The following is a 25,290-nucleotide window of genomic DNA, read 5'->3' on the forward strand; positions in this document are numbered from 1 at the left end:
GGGAAATACAGCTGGTATATTGCAATAATTAGTTTTTGTGTTTATCTAGTGAATTCACGGGTGAATACTTACCTTTGCCCCTCCTTTAACAGGACCTTGATTAATCCTGGTTTGGTTGGCCGTTTTCAGTACATCCTTAAGTTTACAGAAAATGAAAGATACTTCAAAAACTGCCATTCAGATTTTAGATTGGTGCTGATCATATCATGCTGACTCTTCTAAAGGAGTCCAGGCTCCTCATTGTAAAGAGACCTGTAAAAGCTGCTGAAAGCAAGCAGAACAAGTTAGCCTCACTATCTCTGTTGGTTAGTGGGGGTGATTGGTATGGCAGCTGCCCATATGAAAGGAAAAGGGGGTGAAAATAAGAGCCATTCTTGGCTGTTACTGGAGCTGCCATCTCCCAACAGAAGAATGCCCAGAGGAGGAAAGAATGAGGCAGCTAAGCAGCATGTGCAGTAGGGTTAGAAGGCTACACAGTTGGTTTATAGGAAAAGGGAATCGAGCTGCATGAAAATATATGCAGAGGGAGGAGAGCAAAGGGAGATGGGGGAGATAAAATGTGAGACTATCTTTCTTCAGAGAACAAATATTTATTGGATTAAGTTTGTCTAAAAATACTCAATACTTAACTCCCCAAGTAAGTAATTGCTGTATTTGACATATAGATGTTGTTCAATCACAAGAGGGGAGATAGACTGCAAGGCAATTTAATCTCTGGAATGTTGTCTACATCTGAAAAAGTGGAAGGACTCCAGTCTCTTGGGTTTTTTCTTGAGTAGTAACTTAATGTTTTGCGGAGTTGGGGGCAGGTGAATTGTTCAGTGTCTCTGAGATGTTGGACCTTCTGTTTCTATTTTAAAGGATGTTGCATAAATAAGGAAATCTAACACGTTTTACTTTGTTTTTATAAGGGTGAAGATGTCAACCGGACACTGGAAGGTGGGAGGAAACCTCTTCACTATGCAGCAGATTGTGGGCAGCTTGAGATTCTGGAATTTCTGCTATTAAAAGGAGCTGATATTAATGTATGTTTAGGAAATTGTAGAAAGACTTTGACTTATGTTGTGTGCCTCATGTAATTGTTTGGGTTAGATGTGTAAAGAGCATTTTGTGAAAGACTCATTGTGAAAGACTGAGGCAAATGTATCAAATGAAGTATATCAATTTCATGTAATTGAGAGATCACTTAGTGAAAGGTTTTAAGAACAAATCAGGCTTGAAGCTTAAACTGACATTTACATATTCATTTTGTAGCATGTAAATTACACACACTGCAGAAATCAAGTTCTGTTTCCTAGTTTCCATTAAAAATACAGATTAAGTTTGGTCAGTGAAAACCAGGATTCAGCAGTCACATCTGGCCTTTTTGAGAGTTTAAGATATTGTGAAGTTGTTATACATTGCTATATTTTGAGAAGATTCTTGTTTAAACTTAAGTTATGACAGTGTGGTAGCTAAGGCAAACTTTTCTCTCCTATTCACCCAGAGGTTTGTGAGGACTACAGCTAGCACCTGTAAACAGTACACTTCAATTATTCTGCACACTTTAAAACCCCCAAACTTTAGGAAGTTGTAAGTTACGTCCTTAACTGGTTAATTACAAAACAAGTCTCTCTTCTTTGCTTCCTTGCATTGGGGAGAGGTGGACACTTCCTTTTCACTTGTGTTCTCTCTTCTGCTTTCCTTTTCATTCTGTTAAATCTTGCTCTGAACCTGTAGCTATTCTGTATAATATGGAATTAGTATAGCTTTAACTATTCCCCTTCCACCCCAGAAAAAAACAAAACTAAACTAAATGGACTTTCCAGCAAAGCAAATAAAACAAACTTGATGTTTTGTTGCCAAGCTGTTGTGGAGATATGAGCCAAGAAAGCTTTCCAGAAAGTTATCAATCTACAACAGGAAAATCTCTTTAAAACAGTAACTTTGAAATTTCTGGCTTTTTTTTTTTTTTTTGGTTTGTTTTGTTCAGGAGGGTGGGTGTATTGAAAAATGGGCTTAGTTTTTTGTTAACTTTTTTCATTATACACCTCTACCTCAATATAACGCTATCCTTGGGAGCCAAAAAATCTTAATGCGTTATAGGTGAAACCATGTTATATTGAACTTGCTTTGATCCACCAGAGTGCGCACCCCCCATCAATCCCGGAGCACTGCTCTACCGCGTTATATCCAAATTCATGTTATATCAGGTGGCGTTATATCGAGGTAGCGGTGTAGTAAAAATCAATGTGCATACCATAAAGGCTGAAGTGTAACCTTTTTAAATACAAGTGTGAACTTGTGTTTCAATAATTGTCTTCGTTCCTGTCTTTACAGGCTCCGGATAAACATCATATCACACCACTCTTATCAGCAGTCTATGAGGGTCATGTCACTTGTGTGAAATTGCTTCTGTCAAAGGTGAGACTTAAATGTTTACCCAGTACTAACTCTTAAACTTGCCCATTGATGAAGATCAGTACTCTGACTTTAACAATCATAAGGTGGACCAAGTACGTTCAGAATAACTGAACAGGATAGTCATTCATGTCATCAGGCCAGTGCCTGGCACTTCATTATGCAGAAACCAACATTTGGTGCTGCTGCTGCTTACTTGCTGCACGTGGGCCAAGGGAACAGGTAAAAAAAAGGAGTGCTTATGTTTGCTCATTTTCTGTAAGACTACCATTTGGCATTCCATATTTTGGTAGATGTAACACTAGGTTGCTTTTTCAGAGTCCAGCATAGTTGTTAGAAGGGTGACCGGGGAAAAGTCCTGTTTAAAATTTCCCTTCTCTAAATATTTTTAATTGTGAAATGTCTTTTGATCTCCCTACTCTTATGTGGGCATTATTATCCAGAACCCAGAGCCCCACAGTCTGTGTTAGTAACAATAGAAATAGAAAATCTGTTTAGTCAGTAGAATTTAGTTATTATGAGAAGTGATTTTACTGAACCTTTAAGATCACTGTCAAAATGGAGTACAACTTTCTCAGTTGAATGACTTGTACATGTAGATGTACTGTCAGGCTCAGGCTACGTCTTCACTACCCGCCGTATCGGCGGGTAGCAATCGATTGCTTGGGGATCGATATATCGCGTCTAGATGAGACGCGATATATCGATCCCCAAATGTGCTTATAACGATTCCGGAACTCAACCAACCCGAACGGAGTTGCGAAATCAACAGGGGGAGCCGCGGACATTGATCCTGCACCGTGAGGACGGTGAGTAATTCGATCTTAGATACTTCAACTTCAGCTACGTTATTCACGTAGCTGAAGTTGCGTATCTAAGATCGATTTTCCCCTGTAGTGTAGACCAGCCCTCAGTCTTTTTGCTGACATCCTATAGTTTCTGTAATTTTATTATTACAGAACTGATGCACTTTCAGAAACTATTAGAGCAACCTTAATTTATGCATTTAAGTTTATTCCTGATACTAACTTAATGAATGAAGTCTCAAAATACAGTGCTATTATGATCTCCCCCTTCCTGGTGAATACCTTGCTCAACACTTGTGTCATAAACAGATAGCTAAGGGTTAATGTCTCTTTCACCTGGAAAGGGTTAACAAACAACACCTGACCAGAGGACCAATCAGGAAACAAGATACTTTCAAATCTCAAGGGAGGGAAGCCTTTGTTTGTGGTTTTTGGGTTTTTGCTTTGTTCTCTCTAGGCTCTGAGAGTGACCACACATACCTTCAGGCTCTCTAATCTTCTGTCCCAGTTTTGTAAGTAAAAAGGTAGAAAGACAGTTTAGTCTTAATTGTTTTTCTGTATTTGTAACTGTGTATCTGGCTGGTAGAGTTTTTTGTGTTTTGGCTAAAAGTATTTTAAATTGTATTTCTGCTGGAGAAAGCCTTTTTTCTATTGTCTATATAAGCTGAAAGACCCTGTAATATTTACATCTAGGTTACAGAGAGAACTTACTTTTTTTTTCTTTCTTTATTAAAAGTTTGCTTTTTAAGACCTGATTGATTTTTTCCCTAGTTGAGGCTCAAGGGAATTGAGTCTGTACTCACCAGGGAATTGGTGGGGAGAAGGGAAGGATAAATTCCTCTTTGTGTTAGATTCACGGAGCTTGAATCTGTGTTGCCTCTGGGTGAGGGAAAGAAGGGAGGGGGAAGGAGGAATCCTTTGTTTAGATTCACGGAGTTTGAATCAGTCTCTCTCTCCTAGTGTACCCAGGGCGGGAAAGATCTGGGAGGAAGAAAGGAGAGGGAAGGGAAATGGTTTATTCCCCTGTGTTGTAAGGCTCAAGGAATCTGGGTCTTGGGGGGGCCCCCCCAGGGAAGGTTTGGGGAGACCAGAGTTATCAGACACTCAGTTCTGATTGGTGGCAGCGTATCAGATCTAAGCTGGTAATTAAGCTTAGAGGATTTCATGCTAGTACCTGATTTTGGACTATAAGGTTCAGATTGAGGAAAATATACTATGACAACTTGTTCAACCTTTTACCCTTTAGCTTCCTTTCAGGACACATGCCTGTAAAATATCAGGGGGTCTTAGCTGCTTTTCCTAACTCTACTTTGAAGGCCCTGCAGATCTCTTCAAAACCCCACCAGTTAATTCCACCTTCAGCTTCTGGATTTGTAATTTCTTTGATTAAACACAATAGCTTTCACTAACCCTTCTACTATTTACTCCACTAGGGAAAGCCTACTCTTATAAGAGCCCAGCCTAGTGCTTTCTTTCCTGATCACAGTCCAGCTCCCCACCCGCTCTGTGATCCATCTTTTTCAGGAACCAACTGACAATCCTTCAAATTCAAAACCCCCAGATTTCCAAACAGGCAATCTGGATGGACCTTCCATTCAGGAATCCAAGCTCCTGTGTTTCTGTGCACCCAGCAGCATATATTCTTTTTTTTAATCTTTATCCCACCACATACCCTGGTTTAGAATTTTGCTTAATGCTTATCTGCAGAATCTCACTATAAAATTTCTACTCTTGGGGGGGGAAATCTGCGCCACTGCTTGTGCACAGAATTCATGTCCCCCACAGATTTCTTTGCTTTCCTGCAGAAAAATGACTTTATGACAGGGAAGCATAGGAAAGCTGCAAGAGCAGTTATGCACCACTCCCATGCTGTGCAGGTACATCGTTTCAGGCACCCAGGACAGCCAGCAGAGAGGTAAATCACCGTAAGGCTAGGGACATCCCACCCAGTGGCTCCTACCCTGAGCCAGGTTCAGCTGCCAGTCCCTGCTGGGCTGGAGCCGGGGGCGGACAGAATTTCCTCTTCCCCTGCAAGAGTGACTATGTCAGACCCAACCTCCCCCCAACTTCAGGAAGCTCAGCATCCTCTCCTGCATCCTGCCTCCATTGCTTCTCTGCTGTGGGGGTAGGACTCACTTTACAGGGAGCTGCTGCCCCATGCATCTAGACCCCCTCATACCCAGATACCCCTGCCAAGGATCACCTCGTAAATCCAGAATCCCCCAGCCCTTCATACCCAAACTCACCTTACTAAATCTCAACCTCTGCATCTAGAGCCCCTCTATACCCAGACCCCACCCCTGCACCTAGACCACCACCCGCACTGAGCTCTCTGCACTCATACCCTCACCCTGACAAACCTCAGCCCTTGCAGCACCCTGAGCCCCCATATCCAGATCCTCACACCACTCATCCCCAAATAGCTGCACCCTGACCCCCATCCCACCAAGTGTCCCCTCTGCTGATACCCAACCTTTTTCACCTGGAAGCCCCAGTAGAGTCCATTGCCCCTACACCTGGAACTCCTCGTCCCCCCACGCCTCTGTGCATCCACATTTCCCCCCCGCCCACTTAGACCTCCCTCTACTGAGCCACTTGCACCCAGATTATCCCACACAGAATCCTCTCACCCCACACCTGGATCCCTCCCACTGAGCCCCTGCGCACTTGGATCCCGCCTACCCCACAGTTGGTGCACGAGGGACAGGGCCCCAGGGTGTTCCTGAGGTAAGCCCAGGCCTTGTGCTGTGTCAGGGTTGGGTGCAGTCTCACCACTGAGTCTGTGTTGTGGGGGTGGGGAGGCTGCAGGGTGATCTCCCACCTTTGTACAACCAGTGGCCTCTGCTCCCCACTGCCATGCTGGAGCCTGTGCATTTATTCATTGACAATTAAAGCTTGTGGAATTTGTAATTTTTTTGGTGCAGAATGCCCTCAGAAGTAAATTTCAATTTAACATTGTAAATTCTCCATGAGTGTGTATATAGGTAAAACTATTATGGTTAGGACTTTCCTGGCCCAGGCAGTAAAACTCTTAATGGGTTATTCACAAACTAATTAAAAACAAGTGTTAAAGGATTCTGCTTGGAATATATATTGCTTCTAATTTAGATTACCAACTGTTTTATTTCCAAGAAAAGGTAAAGTAACTACTGTAAACGAAAAAATTTAGTATGATCATGGCTCATGCAATATGAATTCTAAAAGAGTACATGAATATTAAGACTACATGTCTTTGGTTTTTATCACAGTAGTTCTGCCAAGTTAATTTCCTTTTTAAACTGTTCTGATGTGAAGTACTATAGCACTTCTCATATACAACTTAGGGAAATGCAGTCTAGATGAAATTACTATAAAGTGGGTATCAGAGGGATAGTTGTGTTAATCTGGATCTGTGAAAAGCAAAAGTCCTGTGGCAGACCTTATAGACTAACAAGTATTGGAGCATAAGCTTTCGTGGTGAATACTCACTTCATCAGAATACCCAATACTTCTGTTAGTCTATAAGGTACCACAGGACTCTGTCAATTTTTATAAGGTGGGTGTACAACAGGTTGAAAGATAGTACTCAGAGTAGTTATCAGTGGTTCGCTGTCAAACTGGGAGAGCATCTCTATTGGGGTTCTGCAGGATGCAGTCCTGGGTCTGCTACTATTCAATATTTTCCTTAGACTTGGATCACGGAGTGGAGAGTATCCTTAAAATCTTCAGAAGACACAAATCTGGGAGGGGCTGCAAGCACTTCAGAGGACAGGATTAGAATTCAAAACAACTGTGACAGATTGGAGGATTAGTTTGAATTCAACAAGATGAAATTCATTAAAAACAAGTGCAAAATACTGTACTTAGGAAGGAAAAATCAAATACCCAACTGCAAAATGGGGAGTAACTTGCTAGGGGGCAGTACTGCCAGAAAGGATCTCATGGTTTATAGTCATTTGCAATTTGAGCCATTAGTATGATGCAGCTGTGAAAAAGGCTCATATTATTCTGAAGTGTATTGACAGGAATGTTGTATATGAGACGTGGAAAGTAATTGTCCCACTCTACTTGGCACAGATGAGATCTCAGCTGGAGTATTGTGTCCAGTCCAGAGGAGAGTAATAAAATTTCAAAAACTTGACCTATGAGAGAAAATTAAAAGCTGGGGATGTTCCTTTTTGAGAAAAGGAGAATGAGGGGGAAATCTGATAAGTCTTCAAATATGTTAAGGGCTGTTATAAAGAGGATTGTGATTGGTTGATCTCCATGTCCTCTAACAATAGGACAAGAAGTACTCAGCTTAATCTTCAGCAAGGTTAGATATTAGGAAAACTTTCTGACTAAAGGGTAGGTGGTCTCTGAAATAGACTTTCAAAGTAGGTTGTGGAAGCTTCATCAGTGGGGATTTTAAGAACAGGTTGGACAAAAACCTGTCAGGGATGGTCTAGATTTACTTATCCAGCCTGAGCTGAGGCAGGAATCATGCTGACTTCTTGAGGTCCCTTCCAGCCCTGCATTACTATGATTCTGAATGGGCTGTGAGATTTTCCTTATTTAGCCAAAAGTTTCAGGTGCATTTTATCCAAGTTAAACATTGACCCTCGCTGTTGTCCGAGTCAGGCTTTTTCATAAATTATATCACTGTCCACCTGGTGTATGGTAGAGTTCTGACTATATGCTTAGAGTCCTGAGGGCAGATGTCAACCAGTTCTTACACAGTGACAGATAACCTAAAAGCTGGATATGACCATAATGCTGTTACAACCTTGTATGTGTACCTCCAGATTAATTACAAATCTGCAATACCACCTTTGTGTAAACAGCAAGTTTACCGTGAAACTCATTCATCAAAGCTTACTGTGCTGTGTTTTGCCTAACACTATGCAGACACTGGTTTTCATCAGCCAGTGTTAGCTCACAACTTAAAAAAACTTAATATTTTATGATCAAATGTCTTAAATAGTGTGCTTTCCAATACACAGAATACGCCTCAGATTTTTCTGGCTGTTTCTGTTTGAAATGCTTACATTCTAATAAACGAGCCCAAGGCAATTGAGTAATTCAGGGAAAGTAGCACCAGTTTTCTAGTTCCTCAGGCAGAATTTAGTGTTGCCACTGTTCCCACTTCCATCAATTAGCCAATACCAATCTATTCAAATATTGCATTTATTGGGACTCAGCTGTAGTTGAATTTTCTGACCCAGATCAGTTAAATGTCTGAGGTGGTATTCTCTGTGATAAGACAGACCTGTTCAATGTATTAAACACCTTAGGACCCTCATCCAAGTGACATTGCCATGCTTTGTCTGTTCCATGGTCTGAATTGCACATGATCTTGAAGTGTAGTTACTTAAACTGTGAAACAATCTTAATGTAGTAAAGTCTGCATGTGACTAACTTAAAGCTAAATAATTTATATTTTGAAAAATGACTGGAGGATGGAAGGCCATTTAACAGGCTATATATAGATCAGGCAGAGAATCAAGAATATATAGGAGTTGTGAAATGGGAGAGACTCCTTCATAATGGGGTTTAGAGTGTGCAAAGCAGAGTTTCCAGCTTAATGATGGCTGGATCTGACACTGTGTGCTTTAAGTTTATTTTGAAACACTTTTAAAAGACTTCACATCAGAGCCCACAGAGGACTGTCTGCTTAGCTTTATACTTTTGTATGTGGCTAAACAAGACTGTCACATTCATTACAAAATCAACTTTTATTTTGGTTTGTGTAATATTTCCTCCTGCAAAAGAGATCCTTTGATATTGATTCCCCTGTGTCCCTACCATCAAACCATTCAGGATTCTGAGCTGGAGTTGTATTTAACTGCCTCTGCAAATATAGGGAAGTAATGTTGCAGAAAGAAAGTAAAAGAGCTTTCATAATTCCAAATATAGTAAAGACATAGATTTAGAGTGTGTGTGTTTGTGTTTTTGTTTTTTGTTGTTGTTGTGTGGTTTCTTTTACGAGGGGAGGAAATCCATTCTACCCTGTCTTCATAGCTTTGACAGAACTTTTGATACAAGTGGCCGATAGGTAGCATTCAGAACCTGTTGTTGTTCTGTGGGAAATAGAAATAAGGTTAGCTTTTGAGGTGAAGGGCCTTTTTCAGCTGTCAGCTTGAACATAGGGGAACGTTTTCACAAAAAATGAAATGTCTGGTAAACCTATGTAATTGATTCCTTTTCCTTGGGTGAGCTGAAGGCAGTTAAGTCCCAGCTGAAAGATTTATTTCCCAGTTGCTCAAGTATAGACTTTCATGAAGGGCTGCCCAGATGGGGGTGGGGAGGGGCAAGTGGGGCAATTTTCCCTGGGCCCCACGGGGGCCCCCACAAGAATATAGTATTCTATAGTATTGCAACATTTTTTAATGGAAAGGGCCCCCAAAATTGCTTTGCCCCAAGCCCCCTGAATCCTCTGGGCAGCCCTGCTTTCATGCATCAAGGCTGGGATGAAACAGCAGCAGTACTCAGTGTTTCTATCTTTTTCTTCTAAGTAATTTCTAATACTGAATATATTATCACAAAATAGGATTTTTGACCTCCTATTTACCACTACTTTACAAAAGGGATAAAACTTGAAGACCTTGGAAGACACGGGGTAGAATTGATACTGTCCCAGATAACCCTAATGGGTGGTGATTTCTTCCAGAATAGTATACATGTCAGCTGGAAGACCAGTAAACTTGTAGCAGGACAGGTAAACAACAGTGACAGATTTGCCTTCTGGACCAGTTCTCCATAAATTTAGTAACCCTACTGCTAGGAAAGATAGTATTTTAACTGCACCCTTCACTGTCTCAGCATGCTACATTTCAGTTACTGGCCACGTCTAGACTACGCGCCGTATCGGCGCGTTACAATCGATTGCTCGGGGATCGATATATCGCATCTGATCTAGACGGGGTATATCGATCCCTGAGCGCGCTTATATCGATTCCGGAACTCCACCAAGACGGACGGATTTCCGGATTTGACATGGCAAGCCGCGGACATCGATCCCGCACGGTGAAGACGGGTGAGTAAATCGATTTTAGATATTCGATTTCAGCTACGCTATTCTCGTAGCTGAAATTGCGTATCTAAAATTGATTTTATCTCGTCGTGTAGACCTGGCCACTGTTGCCTATTCAGATTGAAAATCTCTCTCCTTTTGCTTGATTTTTTTGAAACCCAGTTGATTCAATTCCTAGAACTTGATATGCCCTACCCCTTTCTCCACACACATTCAATGTCAGCCCTATTGTCAAATACAAAATTGGAGGGGAAAGGATCAGAACTTAACTACCTTGTTAAATAATATTTATTTTTATTCAAGATGTGAACATTCTAAAATGTTCACTTACGCTCTTAATGACTTCTTTGCTCTGAGCTGTGCTACCTTAACATTGCATAACTTTAATATTTTTGCATTTAATAATGTGTCTAAGTGGATAGTTGATATAAGTAAAGGGACTTAACAGTTTAGTGAAGCAAGAATATAGATCACTTTCATACCTGTGACTGAATTATGGTAATTAAAGCAGAATAAGGAATCCAAGTGAATAATAACTAAGAAGTATCTTATAAGTGAAAAGGTGCTGAAGCATGTGAACCATAAATGCTCCCATACCAATTAATTTCCTACCACTTGCTGCAGTATATGGATACTAAAGATTTGATTTAAAACCTGAGATTTTTACTGTGTCAATACATTACTTTTTATATAAGATTCTGAGGAGACCTAGTTTAGAGTACATTCTGTGCACCAAGAACTGTTCAAAGAGTGAGTGCAAAATGTATGCTAGTATGAAAATGCAGTTATAAAGAAGAAAGTTAAGCTTAGTCAAGGTGACCTACGGTAATCGAAAGCTTTTAAAATTCTGGAGAATGATTCAACTCATGCAGGATTTAACTCTTACACAGAGCATAAAAACACAGTTTTAAAGATTACTCTATTTGGAAGCAGTAAAAGCATTTAGGCACATCTTATTCACATAGGCTACTAAATGTATAAAGAAGTTAAGGTCCATTGAAGCAAGAAGCTTTCAAACTGTGATCCATCAAGATGAGATTAACTGCAAAAATGTTGACAGCCTCTTGAAATTGCAGGACAAAAAATTCTGGACCGATTGGTTTTTAATACTTCACCTTTAATCAAAGTACAGTGTGGCAACATTGGGAGACATCAAAAGAAGCCTTGAGCCTTGCAAAGTTTGTAGTTGGTGTATACAGGTAAAATCCCAATTGTATCAAATGCAGGATGTCATAAACAGTTGGTTAAGGGTTAATGCCTCTTTTACCTGTAAAGGGTTAAAAAGTTCACCTAGCCTAGCTAACACCTGACCAGAGGGACCAGTGGGGAAACAAGATGTTTCAAAAGGAAGAAGGGAAGTTGTTCCTTTGTTTAGAGTTTTCAGTTTCACCCGGAGTGAAAAGATCAAGTAACCAGCCTCTTATCAGAGTAGAAAGTTTTAGAAAGAAATAAATAGGTTTATGTTTATTTCTTTGTAACTTGTCTTATGCAAATTGAGGTAGAATCAAATTGAGTATTTGAGGGTTGTTTTTTTTTGTGTAACTAAATTGTGCCCAGGGGAACATCCTCTGTGTTTTGAATCTGTTGTCTGTGAGAGTAGCTGGTATGCTAATCTCTCCCAGAGGGTTTTCTTTTACTTTTCTTTTCTTTAATTTAAAGCCTTTTTCTTTATACCTGATTGATTGATTTCTCCTTGTTTTAAGATCCAAGGGATTGGATCTGGACTCACCAGGGAATCGGTGAAGGAGTCTCTCCAGGCTACCCAGGGAGGGGAAGGTTTTGCGGGGGGACAGGGAGTGATCCAGACACTGAAAATTCTGGATGGTGGCAGTGATACCAGATCTAAGCTAGTAATTAAGCTTAAGTGTCTATGCAGGTCCCCACATCTGTACTCTAAAGTTCAGAGTGGGGAAGGAACCTTGACATAGGGTTATCCAAAACTATCTTGTCCCTCATAATTGAAACTTCTGTAAAATTTGTACTGCGACCTACATGTGCATACATAACTCTTGATGTCTAATTGGGGTTTACCTGTAATATTTAGCTAAGTATCTGAGCTTGTCTGTGGCATACACAGATGTAAAAATTCCTGGACATCATAGCTGACTGCTTCCAATACATTCCAATAGAATTTTTATTTGGCCTCTGTTAAAACAGGCTTTCTCCAAATTGTCCAGTTCGTGTTGGCTCTCTCACTAGCAATCATTGTGAGTGGATTGTTTCTTTTTTCAATCCTACAATCAGATGAATGCTGACTTAGTTTTTGGATCTAGTCCCTTTTGAACACTTACAACATGGACATCTGTCCATTAATTCATCTTCTGGAGGCATCTGGCATTAATTGATTTAAAAATCAGGGAAACTGACTTGAGGCTGAATGTTGATCCTTCACCTGCCTTGTTGGAGTAAAAAAGACACGTACAAATAATTGTTTGTATTGCATTCAGTACCTGGACACAAGGGGGAAGATGGTGGATTATAAGTGAAACTTAATTCTTCCCTCTGAATTTCCTACCTCTTGCTGTTTTTCAACCCACCCCTTTAAAACTTTCATGCATTTCTTTAAATGAAAATATTCTGTGACGGACAATTTCTTTAGAGGGTAATATATGAGAGTCTGCAGTTTAAACTTTGCCTGATTAGACATGGTGTACTCTTTAAAGCCATCATGTATCTTGGGAAAACTCAGTATAACCTCTGGAGGGACAAAATAGATGAGAATAATCTACAGAAGCTGTAAATCAGAATTGAGTTATACTGCTGTGTGTGAAATTTACACAGCAACTGTCCAGTACTATCAGCTCCTATTGTTAGATGTACAAAATATTACGATGAGCTGAATGTAAGTAGGGTTAACAGAGGTGCAAGACAACATAAGTGTTTGGTTTTTGCAGTAACAAGTATTTTAGTTTTTTTTAAAAAAAGCTTACCGGATTCACTGTGCTAAATGCTAATGATGTAGCTCTTGGCTCACCTCACATACTTTAGGTGGCAAGGGCAATATAATAGTGTACCAAGTTTGAAAGATGGCTAACCCTGATTAAAAATTTCTAGCTATCGGACATTTACGTACCTAGAGGCCCACTGCTGGCTCTGCTTTGTCCTCTCTTCCAGTTAAATAAGGGGCTCCATTTCTTTGCCTCTCATCTGCTGCAAGAGAAACATTTTCCTGGCCCTCCCTAAAATTCTAAGGACAGCACTGGTCCTGTGGTCAGAAATCTGGTATACCGCCTTTGTACATAGGCAGAAGTCTGCTTGCTACGCCTGTAACTTAATGCTACATGGTTGTAACATGATTTCTGATTCCAGATTGAATTGAGCAAATTGCTGACTTAAACTGTTCTGTACTCTGGTCCAGTTTCAGTCATGAGAAGAAAAACAAATTTTTTTTTCCAAAAGAGCATCTTGATTAAATACGATATTTTACTAAATTGTTCCTACAAAGGATGAAGGAGTAAATACCCAAGAGGAAACTAAAATGTTGCTCTGAAAAAAGTCTGTAAAGTCAGTGACATAAGAGTTTTTAATGTTAAATGTTTTTGTTTTTCAGTTATGAAAGTCAGTGATGGACCTAAATCCTAAAGCATCTGGGAACCTGACTGAACTTTAAAACTCTGAAACTCAATATGATAGGTGATCAGTTAGTGAACTATTTTTTTTTTTTCTGGGCCCATGAAGGAGAGGAAGAACGAAAGTTTATTTAAAACTTTATTTAATTGGTTTTAACTTAATGTTCTATAGGATTCTCTTTTTAAAAAACTAGACAGTTAACCACTCAATAAGTAATACCTATTCCTTGTATAAGAACGTGTCCCCTGGGAGACAACAGAAGAAACTTGACAGTGTGTAGAGCTGCAGCCTGCAGACTAGATTTTTAGTTTGTTTTATAAGCCCATAGTACAACTATTTTGTGTATCACTTGCTGAGGAGACTGACTTCCTAATAATAATAATAAATTGGAGGTAGTGCTGACAGCTGAAACCACAGTACTACATCCCAGAAAATACTAGAACTGTCATAAGACTTGCAGATAGGTACGGTTATCTTAAGAAGCTGTGTTTTATGGAGTGGCTGGTGGCAGAGCCACAGGAAAAGATTGTGGCTAAGTTTCCATTAAAAGCAGAATTTTCTACTCTCTAAAATCCACCTCCAATCCCTCTCACCTTCCCCCCCCCCCAAAAAAAAAAAAAAAATCTGCCCCAAGAGCTGTGTAAGTTAAGAGCTAGGGTAGAATTTACGGGGGAAATTCCAAGTAATTTAAACAGTCATTTGTGCGATAAAGCACATTTTAAATCAAGTATCAGAGGGGTAGCCGTGTTAGTCTGGATCTGTAAAAGCAGCAAAGAGTTCTGTGGCACCTTATAGACTAGACTAACAGACTTATTGGAGCATGAACTTTCGTGTCATGACACGCATCTGGCGAAGTGGATATTCACCCATGAAAGCTCATGCTCCAATACATCTGTTAGTTTATGAGGTGCCACAGGACTCTTTGCTGCTTTCACATTTTAAATGTTTAATAGCTGGAAACTTTTGTAAGATTCTAGAGATAAAAATGACAATTGAAGGAAGACTTCATTTGACTCTATAGTACATGGTACTGTAAAAGTCAATAATTTGTTACCTTTGGAACAATGGATTACTAGTTATTCACCCGTGGATCACTGGCAGTTCCTTCTCAGCTGAACTGTAGCTTCATTCACAACTCCCTGCCTGCTCCAAACCTACCAGGGTACGTAGGTACAGAAAGGGGTTCTGGCCTTGAAACTCTTGACAGGAGAGTAGTTAACAGTTCAGCTGCCCAAGTTAACAGACTTTCTGTAGTTGAGTTAAGTCCCTGTTTGATGTACCAGAGTTGGTTCATCTGACTGGGGGAAGTGGTTGGAGGAAAGAGGGGAGAGGACAGATGGGTAAGCAATATTGGAGGTGCAGTCAAGGGGCCCCTTCTGTAGTGTTCCTGGAACTTGGCTCCTTTAGCCCTGAGTCTTCAGTAATCTCCTTGCTGCAACTGTTGGTGGAGGTGGAGATTCTAAGCAAGATTAGAAGGCAGTCATCCTCATCAGATTTGAGATGTGAAGGGCCTCAGAAGATCCATTGCCCTTATCAGAATCCCATAGAGCCCTGCAAATCCATGGATATCTGTGAAGGGCTCTATCGATTTTAGACACTACAAAATCACTAGATCCTTTTGGATTCTTTTGTTAAAATTCAAGCAAAGTAAATGTCTTATCCCTTAAATTACATATTTAATTATTTATATTTTCCTTTATAGGAAAAATCTTAGTTGATGAACCGCACCCTGAGCTTCTGCAAGAGGAACAGAACTGAAAACTCTTTCCCTACCAGCACTCCTGGTCCCTGATGTGTTATGGGAAGGGAGAGGTGGCAGGGAGGCAGAGCTGATTTCTGGCAATTCTGGCTGCATTTGCAGCAGCTCCAACTAGCTAACCACCTGTGATTCACCAGGCTTGGCACGCTTCCTGAGTCACAATAATAGCTGTTTCTGAGGCAGTTAACAGGAAGTCCTCACCTTCTACTCCCCTTCCAGTTTACTTAAAACTGTATCAGGAGCTGAAGTGCCAAATCTAGCTTCTCTTGAGTCCCCTGACTATGATCTATCTGAAGATTACCAGTAGTGGAATTACGTGTCTGACAGGCTCCTCAGACAGACCCTACCTTCAGGAGGAGAGTTACTTCCAGGGCCAGGACAGGTGGGGAATTGCCTTCTGATCATCTGTAAAATTCACCAAGAAACTTTGTAAACAGAGTTCAGGTTGCCAGTTGGTGTGGGGAAAATGGTGTCTTAACTTTGCATTTCTTGGTTTCTAACGTTTAAGCATTGGGTGTTGAATTCCCGTATTCAGGAAAGATACAAAGAGAATAGAGTATTGAGTGCATACAGCCTTAACTCTACATTGTTTCTTATTAGAATCTATTCATATGCATAAAGTTTAAGCCATCTCTGGAATTGTGTGTTGGCCCTGGTAAGAATGGAAAAGCAATTTTGCAGCATTTGATTGGCCTTGGAGAATAACCATCAGTAAACTACACGCTTGAAATGTTGGTGAACTTATGTCTTTATGGACTTGAAATGCTCAGTGGAATTTCAAATGGAGTATAAGTAGAACTTTCTGGGAGCAAAAAGATGTAGCCTGAAATTAGTCAAGTATGCTGCTTTTAATGCTGCTATGGTTGCTGCTGCTTATTCCTGAGGCATTCTGTGCCAAAAAAATAAATTATGCACACAATATTTTAAAATTCTGAAAAATTTTGTGAATTTCTTTTATCAAATAAATATGGAGGCTTCATCATGGCATTGGGGAGCACAGGCCACTGGTTGCACAGAGGCAGGAGATCACTGTTCACTTCCCCCTGGGACAGGGACTTAGGGTCACCGCTGACACAGCACAAGGACTGGACCTGCCCCAGAAACACCCCAGGGTCCTCCCCTTTATGCCAGATGCACCAGGTGTGGGCAGGTAGGCTCAGAAAGGCAGGATCCAAGTGTGGAGGGACTTAGTGTTGGGGGATCTAGGTGTGGGTTGAGAGGGTTCTCTGTGGGGCAGTCTAGGTGCAGGGGGATCCTAGATGCCGAGGGGCTTGTTGGGGGGACGAGGGGGGAGTCTGAGGGCAGTTGGTAATGGGACTCTGAGGGGGGTTCAGGTGAAGGTGGTTAGGGCTCAGCAGGGGGGTCTGGGTGTAGGGGGCATAGAGCTTGGCAGGGGTATTTGAGTTTGGGGGACTTAGTGGGGGGTCCAGATGCAGCGGTGTGGGGATCTGGCTGCGGATGGTTTCTCTGGGTGGTGCAGGGGGAGTGGGGCTCATTGGGGGGCGGTGTCTGAGTGCAGGTTGGTGAGGCTTGGCGGGAGGGTCTGGGTATGAGAGGGTCTGGATGGACGGGGGTTGGGTGAATGGGGTAGCAGCTCCCTGTGCTGGGATCCCTCCCACTGCAGCTGAGGGGCAATGGGTGCAGGAAGCAGGGTGGAGGGGGAGTTTGCAGAGCTTCCTTCAGCAGGGGGAGAAATCTGGGTCTGACCCACTCTCTGACTTACCTCTCTGCCAGCTGCCCTGAGCCCTTGAAACATGCCGCTGGAGAGGGTCCCATGACCACTCTTGTGGCTTCTCTGTCAGAAAGTCATTTTTATGCAGAAAAATAAAGAAATTTGCGGGCGGCATAAATTCCTCACATGTGCAGTGGTGCAGAATTCCCTCAGGAGTAACTTCTGGTCAATTCTTTAACAGTACTGACATTGCTTCTGAGGGAGCATTCTCTGTCAGGCTTTGACCTATTAATGTAGTTGCACTGAAGTTCCTGGGGGAATGAAAATGTAGAACAAAATTTACTATAGTAGTTTTGGACTTACCTTTTAAGAAGAACAAAAATGTTTTTCATGTGTTATGGAAGCATGGTCTTATGGTTAAAGTTTTTGAACTTTTGGTTTAATACATCAATGTATAATATCACCATCTTAAGATATAAGTACAAGCATTTTCATGTAATATGAAAGTCAAATGTAATCAATTAAGTAATATGTAATCTATACAAGAGGCAAGACATTTACATTCCTTTAATGTGCAAAATAAAATGCAAAAGAACCTATTGATATTTAGTGTGAGATTTGAAAGTGATTCAGTATAAATCTGATAAAACTCTTGTGTAAGGCTTATGACACTGAGACACTTAGTCTGAAGTGCATGGTTTCTGTTCCCTTTCTACATGGTTTCCCTACGCCACATGCTTCTGTAAAAGTTAGGGGTGTCTGTTTCTCATAGTCTTAGCCCTTCAGAACTTGTGTCAGTGGAAACACTTTACTGTGTTTCTATTCAGACTGGTTTTTCCTCAAAGTAGAAATTGATTTGCTCAGTTTGATTACTTGCAACAATGTGAGGTATATTTTGAAAATTATGAGATTGCAGGTGATTGAGTGTTCTCAGGCATTGCTGTCACACTAATCATAGTGATTGGCTGCAGTCTATTAACAGGCATGATTTTGACAGATTGGGTTCATTAAATGTTTTTGGATCAGTTGTCTTTTTCTGATGGTTCAGGCCTGTCTGATATCACTTGAAACACAAGCACTGATAAACCTTCAGGAAGTTGCCAAGCTGAACTTGAGGGAAAAAAGTAACATTTTCTTTCAGGTTACTGGTAGATAGGGCTGAGAACCCTTCTGAATTGTGTTAACCCTAAAACCTTTAAGGGTCAAAACTCACTAACTCTTTAGTGTTTCTAGCCCCTCGGTTTGCAACTAGTTGTGCAATTTGAAAACAGATTTAAGTGGCAAAAATTAGACTTTGTGGTGGGGGACATTTAAATGTATGCAAACTCCTTTCTGTCCATTACAAAAGTAAAAGAGTTTGAGGGAGAATGCCAATTTCTCTGGTACAAAACCAAAATGGTGGGTTACCAAAATCACTTCTTTTATTTCTTTAATACACTGGTTATTTCCCATCAAAACTGTTAGCAAAGCATAGCTGGCTAGGAAATACTAATCAGAGTAGTAGATACAAGTCCCACTGGTTCATGCCAGGCTCCTAGAAATGTTCTAAATTAGTGTTTTGATATGAAAAAGTTGTATCTAGGGAAAAATAGAACTGTATTTGCCTATTTTAACAAAAGGCAATTGTGGTCTTATACTGTCCAATACCTAAACAATGGATAGTAGTATAACTGATGTGAAGTTTTAAAGTAGGAGTGTGCAATTTTGACATTCTGCAGTGCATAATTTGGGGGTCAACATACTTGGGTTTTCACAATAAATTATCACTTTGTCATACCCATTTAGAAGGAAAGTTGGGCTTCTGAAATAATCCTCTTTTGTGGCACAGCAAGACCTTTGTGACAGAGTATGCAACTAACATTAACTGTGAGACTGCATTTTCAAATGAGTTTGAGACATGACCGGAGATGCAATTTTAAAAATAACCTTCCAACAGAGCAGTGATACTCAAACCTCAGACGTTCAGGAGCAAAATTAGTGATCAGTGTTACCCAAAAGAACCACAGTAGTGTAAATTCATGGTTTAATTTACTGTAGTACTGTATTTAGCAGTATGATGGGAAATATTTAGTAATTTTTATATAGAATATACAGTAATACTAAAATACTTAGTCATCTTGCTGTGAGAATAATTATATATTCTCACAGCAAAATGACCAGGTATTATTATTTTATCAACTACAATCAGTTAATAACATAGTAAAAGCATCTTGATTGGTTAATAATTAAATCAGTGTTTTAATATTATGAGCTGCAAAGAGATACAGGAGACACATTAAAGCACCACTTGAGGCTCATGAGCCTCAGTCTGAGTATCACTACAATAGAGGGTAATTTTTTTTGTACTTCTTTGCCAGGAAGTGTGTGGTAAATCTCTAGATTTGCATATAAATAAAGTTACACTAGTCATGACATGCACACTTAAGAACTCCCTAGCAAGCAACTTTTGTCTCCCTAATGCTGTTTCTGACTACTTTGACATATATTTAACAGAAAATCTCTTGTTTTGAAGTCCAAAAAAGTTCATTAATAGCCAGTAGGTTTACTTATCAAAGCTTAGTTTTAAATCCTAGTTGGGTCTCAACTGAAAATTAGTTTGGCCTTTTTCTTCTATGTGGGCATGTGGCTGAATCCCAGTTTTTCAAAGATCTTTCTACTCCAAAAAGTCTTAGGGCTCAAATAACGGCAGCTTTGTAAGGTTGAAGTGCCTTTGCAAAAGTGTATGAACAATCCCTATGCAGTTTCTTGAGTTAATCTTGGTTCAGACTATCACCAAAAATCCCTTACTTGTGAGCAGTAAACTTGTCCACGTTTTTTGTGTTTTTTTTTTTAAAAAAAAAAAGACATGTTTCTTCAGTTGTATGGAATTGGGATAAAACTGAAGTACTGTAAATCACCCATTTAATTTCTGTTGAATGCAGAAAGAAATTTGATGTAGAACTAATGTTTGACTTCAGTTCGGAAAATTAAAGGAAAAAATGGATTAAAACTATACTGCAGTTGTTCGGGGAATCGGAATTGGCGCAAAATTTTTGATAACAGCAGTGCAGTTTTTGTGTATTTTGTTTTAAAATCAGTGGAGAATTAGGAAGCACAGTCTGAAATGTTTCAGGCCTCTGAGCTACTAAAATACAATTAGGGATTGTGCTAGGCACAGTATACATGTCATGAAAACACTGTACTGACCCCAAAAAAGTCTAAGGATGAAATGAAACAGGATTAAATACTGTAAATTCTTCAAGGCTTGTTAGACAGCACCTGTTTTTTCTTCCCCACTCCACTTAATCTAACCAGAAGAAAAGATAACATCTGAGGGACTATAATAGCTTCTTCTGAGATTTTAAGAGGTTGATTTTCTTCAGTGCTACTCCATGATTTAACCAGAAGGTGAAGAAGTATTCTCAGACCTTGAGAGTTCCAGCAGATCATCTCTGATGCATTTCATGTAATCTGTCTTGGGACTCAGTACCAAAGTGAGTCTTATGGGGCAACATGTTCTGCTGCTGCCAAGTTAAATCTTTTTGAACTGCCATTTGGATTATTACTTTAAAAAAATCATTTCCCCAAGAACGTATATATTTAAAATTAAGGGACTTACTGCAAGTCTTTTCATAGAGCTCTTAAAGAATTTGCAGGTTTGTAATTGTTCTAGGTGACTACTAAGTTACAAAGCAGTTAATAAATACCAAACAATATTAGTGCTCTAAATAAAAGTTTCCTTCACAGTTAACAAATGACACTCTGCACTCTGACTCAGAGGGAGTGGGGAAGGAGTACTGCTTTGCAAATCTGCCTTTCAGCTTGTGGACAGCTCCAGTAGGTCACTCTTGTAGCATCACAGAACATAGCATTGCCCAGATCCCTTTGTCTTGTAGGTTCCAGGTATTCACATGCGATTTAGACATGAAAGAATTCTTGATAAGAATAACAATTAAGATTTTTGATTCAGCTTCTTTCATCCAACTGGATCCTGAACTTTATTTTGTCATTTTAAAATTTAATGCATGAGGAGGCAGTGCTTTTCCTCAGAAGGAAAAGTCTCAACTCCTGGGGCTTGGCCTGCACTATAGAGTTAGGTCGATGTAAGGCAGCTATTATGTCTGTATACACACTACAGCCTTGCTCCTGCCGATTGCAAGTGCCCTACTACAGTGACATAAAACCTTCACCAAAGGCGTAGGGCTTATGTTGGTGTAGTTAGGATGACAGTGTCCGTGTAGGCACTGCGTTACTTACATCGACTCTTGGCTGTCATTCTTGTCAATTTAATGGCTGTGTGCTGGAGCTGTGAAATTGACAAGAAAGCCAGGTTGTCACCAGGATGGGCGGGTGTCTCCAGCTAGAGCCTGGCTGCCCCCAGGCTCCCCATCCCACTCCATGCTTCCAACTGGGCTGCTGCCTGGAGGTTCCCCGCGGGGATCTGTGGTGCTGTGCATGGAGGCTTGCTGCGGGGAGCCCTGGTATTGTCCTCCGACCCCGCTCTCAGCTCCCCATAGCTGGGCGGCTGGTGTGGAGTTCCGCATCCAGAGTCCAGACAGATCCCGGGCAGCTGCTGGGCTATCGGCAGGGAGCTGGGTGAGAGCAGCCCCGTTCACTGCCCCTCTTAAGTCGGTGGAAGCAAATCTCCGACTCTGAATCAAATCTCCATCTGTTGAGCAGGGATGGAACATCTGAAATTGGTGCAGAAGATCCGATGGAGAAAACTAACAGAAACTTCCCTGTTTTGTCGTTCCTTTTGGTTAATCTCTAGTGTATTCTAGTGTTTCGGTTGGGTTTAGTGTGCAGGTGTTGGGATGGTGTTGGTGGTTTGTGGTAGACAGGAGGTCAGGCTAGATGATCTGGTGGTTCTTCTAACCTAAAACTCTGACTCAGCTTGTTTACATATAACATCTTGTTTTCAGTCTGGAATACAAATTAATATATTCAGAACCTACTTTACTGTTGGAAGCAAATGGCATCCTTTATTTGTGTTCTTTCCATTGTAGTAATACTTGTATGCCCACATACAAAACTAAATGTTTCTTCCCTGAAAACTTATTTTATTGTCTTTTACACTACTTAGGTGCTGCACAGTTAGAAACAAGAGCTCAGGACTTGGTCTCGTCCAGAATTTAAAAGTTTGATTTCCTTGCCAAAAATTCTAACCTTCCAGTTCTGAAGAACATTTAACTGTTTGAAATCTAAGCAAAATTAACTCAGAACATTATATGTGCAGGAAACATTTTAGTCAGTGTCACTGTCAATGTAGATAGCCATAAAAGCACACTGCTAAATCCCTTTAATCTTGCCCAGATTAATTGTGACAAAACTCTCAAATGTGTGAAATGAATTGATAGTATTCCAATTCCTAATCCACAGGTTTTAACATCCAAACCACAAGTGTAATTTGGTATGGCATCATGGGAATCCTGAAAGTCTACTGCCCTTGAACATATTTAAAAATTCCCTCTTAGACATGCATATGTGCTACCATTACTGCCCTAATGCTTCCTTCCAACATACAAACAGAATGGCTGCGGTCTTGGTAACTGTATTCTTTTGGGGTACAACTACACTGCGCTAAAAGACCCACAGCATATCTGCCCTGGGTCAGCTGACTCTGGCTCAGGGGACTCCAGCTCCCGGTTATAAAACTGCAATGTAGACATTTTGGGCTTGGGCTTGGGCTGGATCCCGCGCTATGAGATCATTTGCCCTCACAAGCTCTCAGAGCCTGGGCTTCAGTCTGAGCCCAAATATCTACACTGCAAATTTTAGCAGCGAGCCCAGGTCAGGTGACCCAGGCTCTGAGACTTCTGTCATGGGTTGTTTTTTCACCATGTAGACATACCCTTTGTTCCTCTACCCAATAGCACTTTCCCATTTGCTGGGGGAAGCAAGGGCATTATCTTCAGCTGTTGTGCATTCAGTACAAAACAGATTAATCTCTCCTGCAAGCAGCCCTCTCCATAGTCACACAAGAAAATTTCAGTCTCTAGTCCCACTGGTATGACACTTTTCTAAAAGTACTTTTTATTAGAAAAGGGTATTCTTTGAGGGATTTATTTTGCAATTTTTATAACTTGTTTTTCAAGTTGTCATATTTCAAGTTATCAAATCAGATTCAGTTCAAATTTAATTAGTCTTAAAATGTCAAATATTTTCATATTTGTACATCCAGAAGCTCCAACTTAGATTTGTCTAAGACCATGTACTTTTCAGGTGACAAAATTCATGCAGATTTGTAGGGATTCATATTGTTAGGGAAAATAACCCCCCCTTTTCCCCGACAATATTCTAAACTCTACAAAGGGTTCAGGGAGTCCAACAGAGCCTTTCAGATACTATCCAGTCCTGAAAACTGCACTGTCAGTCTTGTGTCTGTTTACCACACTTTACTTCAGTTTTATTGTTCTACATAAAAATAATTACAAAGCAACTGCACTTCTGTACCAAAACTAAAGTATAAAAGACAAATGCATTTGGTCTTACTATTGCTTTAACGACTTCACTCTTGTTTTATTCTTACATTTAATAGGCACATTTTCCAGCTGTTGTACAATTAAAGGGCTTAGGATGTTAAAAACAGCATTATCTTTCAATGCCACCTGCTGCCGTTTCCTCAAAGGGGAACTGAACTATAGCAATACCTTCAGTTGTTGAATATTGTAACTTTGGAGTAAAATTAATCCTTATCTACTAGTTACTTCCATTGCTAAAACCAGACTGTGTACAGAACCTGGATAGTGTAAAGAATCTTAGCACTTTACTCACTTCCAAAATGTGTGTTTTATATTTGAAGTTTTGTCATGTTCATCTTCTCTAGAAGTGTGTTCTTGGCCTGATTGAGGTGGTGTGAAGTAGTAACTTAGCTTTATTGTAACATGAACTTCCTTAGTCCAATATCTCAGGAAAGTGTGTTGTGCGTTTTCAAAAAGCACTCCATTTGGCTCTCACCTTTTGCAGAATGTCTGTCCCATGTGTTGGAAAGTAGCAGAATGTATACAGACTTCACTTTAGTTACCATTTGGGCTTGACACCTCTCTAACTTATCATTCAGTTGTCTCACTATGTTGGGCACACTTAAACTTTTTGCCATTCTGAATGTTTATAGTGGAGTTCCCTAGTAATGACACAACTTTTCACTAGAATCTTTCAAAATGATATTAACTCTGCCCATTGTGTTGGCACCTAGCCCACTGGGGTCTCTGGGTGCTGCAAGCTAAAGATAACTTCTTATAGGCTGGGTTAAGGTGAGTAAGTATGGGAGAGGCTTCATTTCTTAGAAGACAGGATTAGGAAGGTAAATAGATCAGCAGGCTGAAAACAGAATGTTTCTGTTAACTATGATAGGTAAATGGGTAAGTGAGCTAAGGGACACATCTGAACCAGCTAAGATGAAGGGACCACCCAGTGGGACAATCTGGTAACGATTGAAATAAGTTTGGAACATAAAGATGAGGTAAACAGTAAGTTATATATGGACAGTGTTGTGGACAGAGCATGCTGTTTAGGGATTGGTTTCTACTAAGTAACCAAGCCAATCCCATAACATGTACTACAATGTATATAGTACTTTCAGTGTAATGTGTAAGTGTGTATATAAAGAAAGAGATCTGCTGTGTAATTTTGGGTGTCTGGTACACCCTACAACCACCCCCTCTGCTTGGGTTTTATCAACTCAGCATCGCAGTGCTGTATGCCAAATAAATTAACTTGAATTGCGAGACTGGAGTCCAACTGAATTCATGGGGATCTGAGTGGAAAAGGTCTTGAGGAACCCCAACACTTCTTTGGTACACAGCAGATGCATTTTGTTGCCCTAAGGGGCATGCGGTGCACATCTTTGGGGGGCACAAGCGCACAGATGCTCTCCTTGTTTAATGTTGCTAGCATGTTAGAGTAGGAAGGTGAGGAATGAATGTCTTCTTCAAAAAGAGGGAAAAGTGAAATAGACCAAAGGGCAGAAAAACTGGCTTAAAATTTTTAACCTGTTAGCTTCAGATGGGGAAAGAAATGAAAACTGTAGAATCACCTTGCCCTCATTTTCAAAATGTTTTGGGCTTTTGAAAATTGAAAACTTGGCTTCTTTAGGCATTTTGACCTAAACTTA

General features: G+C 40.4%; 1 protein-coding gene across 1 annotated transcript in view; it reads left to right on the plus strand.

Annotated features, from left to right (window-relative positions):
- Nucleotides 1–25,290, plus strand: part of MTPN (myotrophin) — a 64,868-nt gene that overhangs the window by 25,624 nt on the left and 13,954 nt on the right. The window contains exons 2-3 of the mRNA XM_032796142.2: nucleotides 912–1,025; nucleotides 2,320–2,403. Coding sequence (XP_032652033.1) covers nucleotides 912–1,025; nucleotides 2,320–2,403 — 198 coding nt within the window. The remainder of the gene's footprint in view (nucleotides 1–911; nucleotides 1,026–2,319; nucleotides 2,404–25,290) is intronic.

The sequence above is a fragment of the Chelonoidis abingdonii genome, chromosome 1 (assembly GCF_003597395.2).
Source record: "Chelonoidis abingdonii isolate Lonesome George chromosome 1, CheloAbing_2.0, whole genome shotgun sequence".
Lineage (NCBI taxonomy): Eukaryota > Metazoa > Chordata > Testudines > Testudinidae > Chelonoidis > Chelonoidis abingdonii.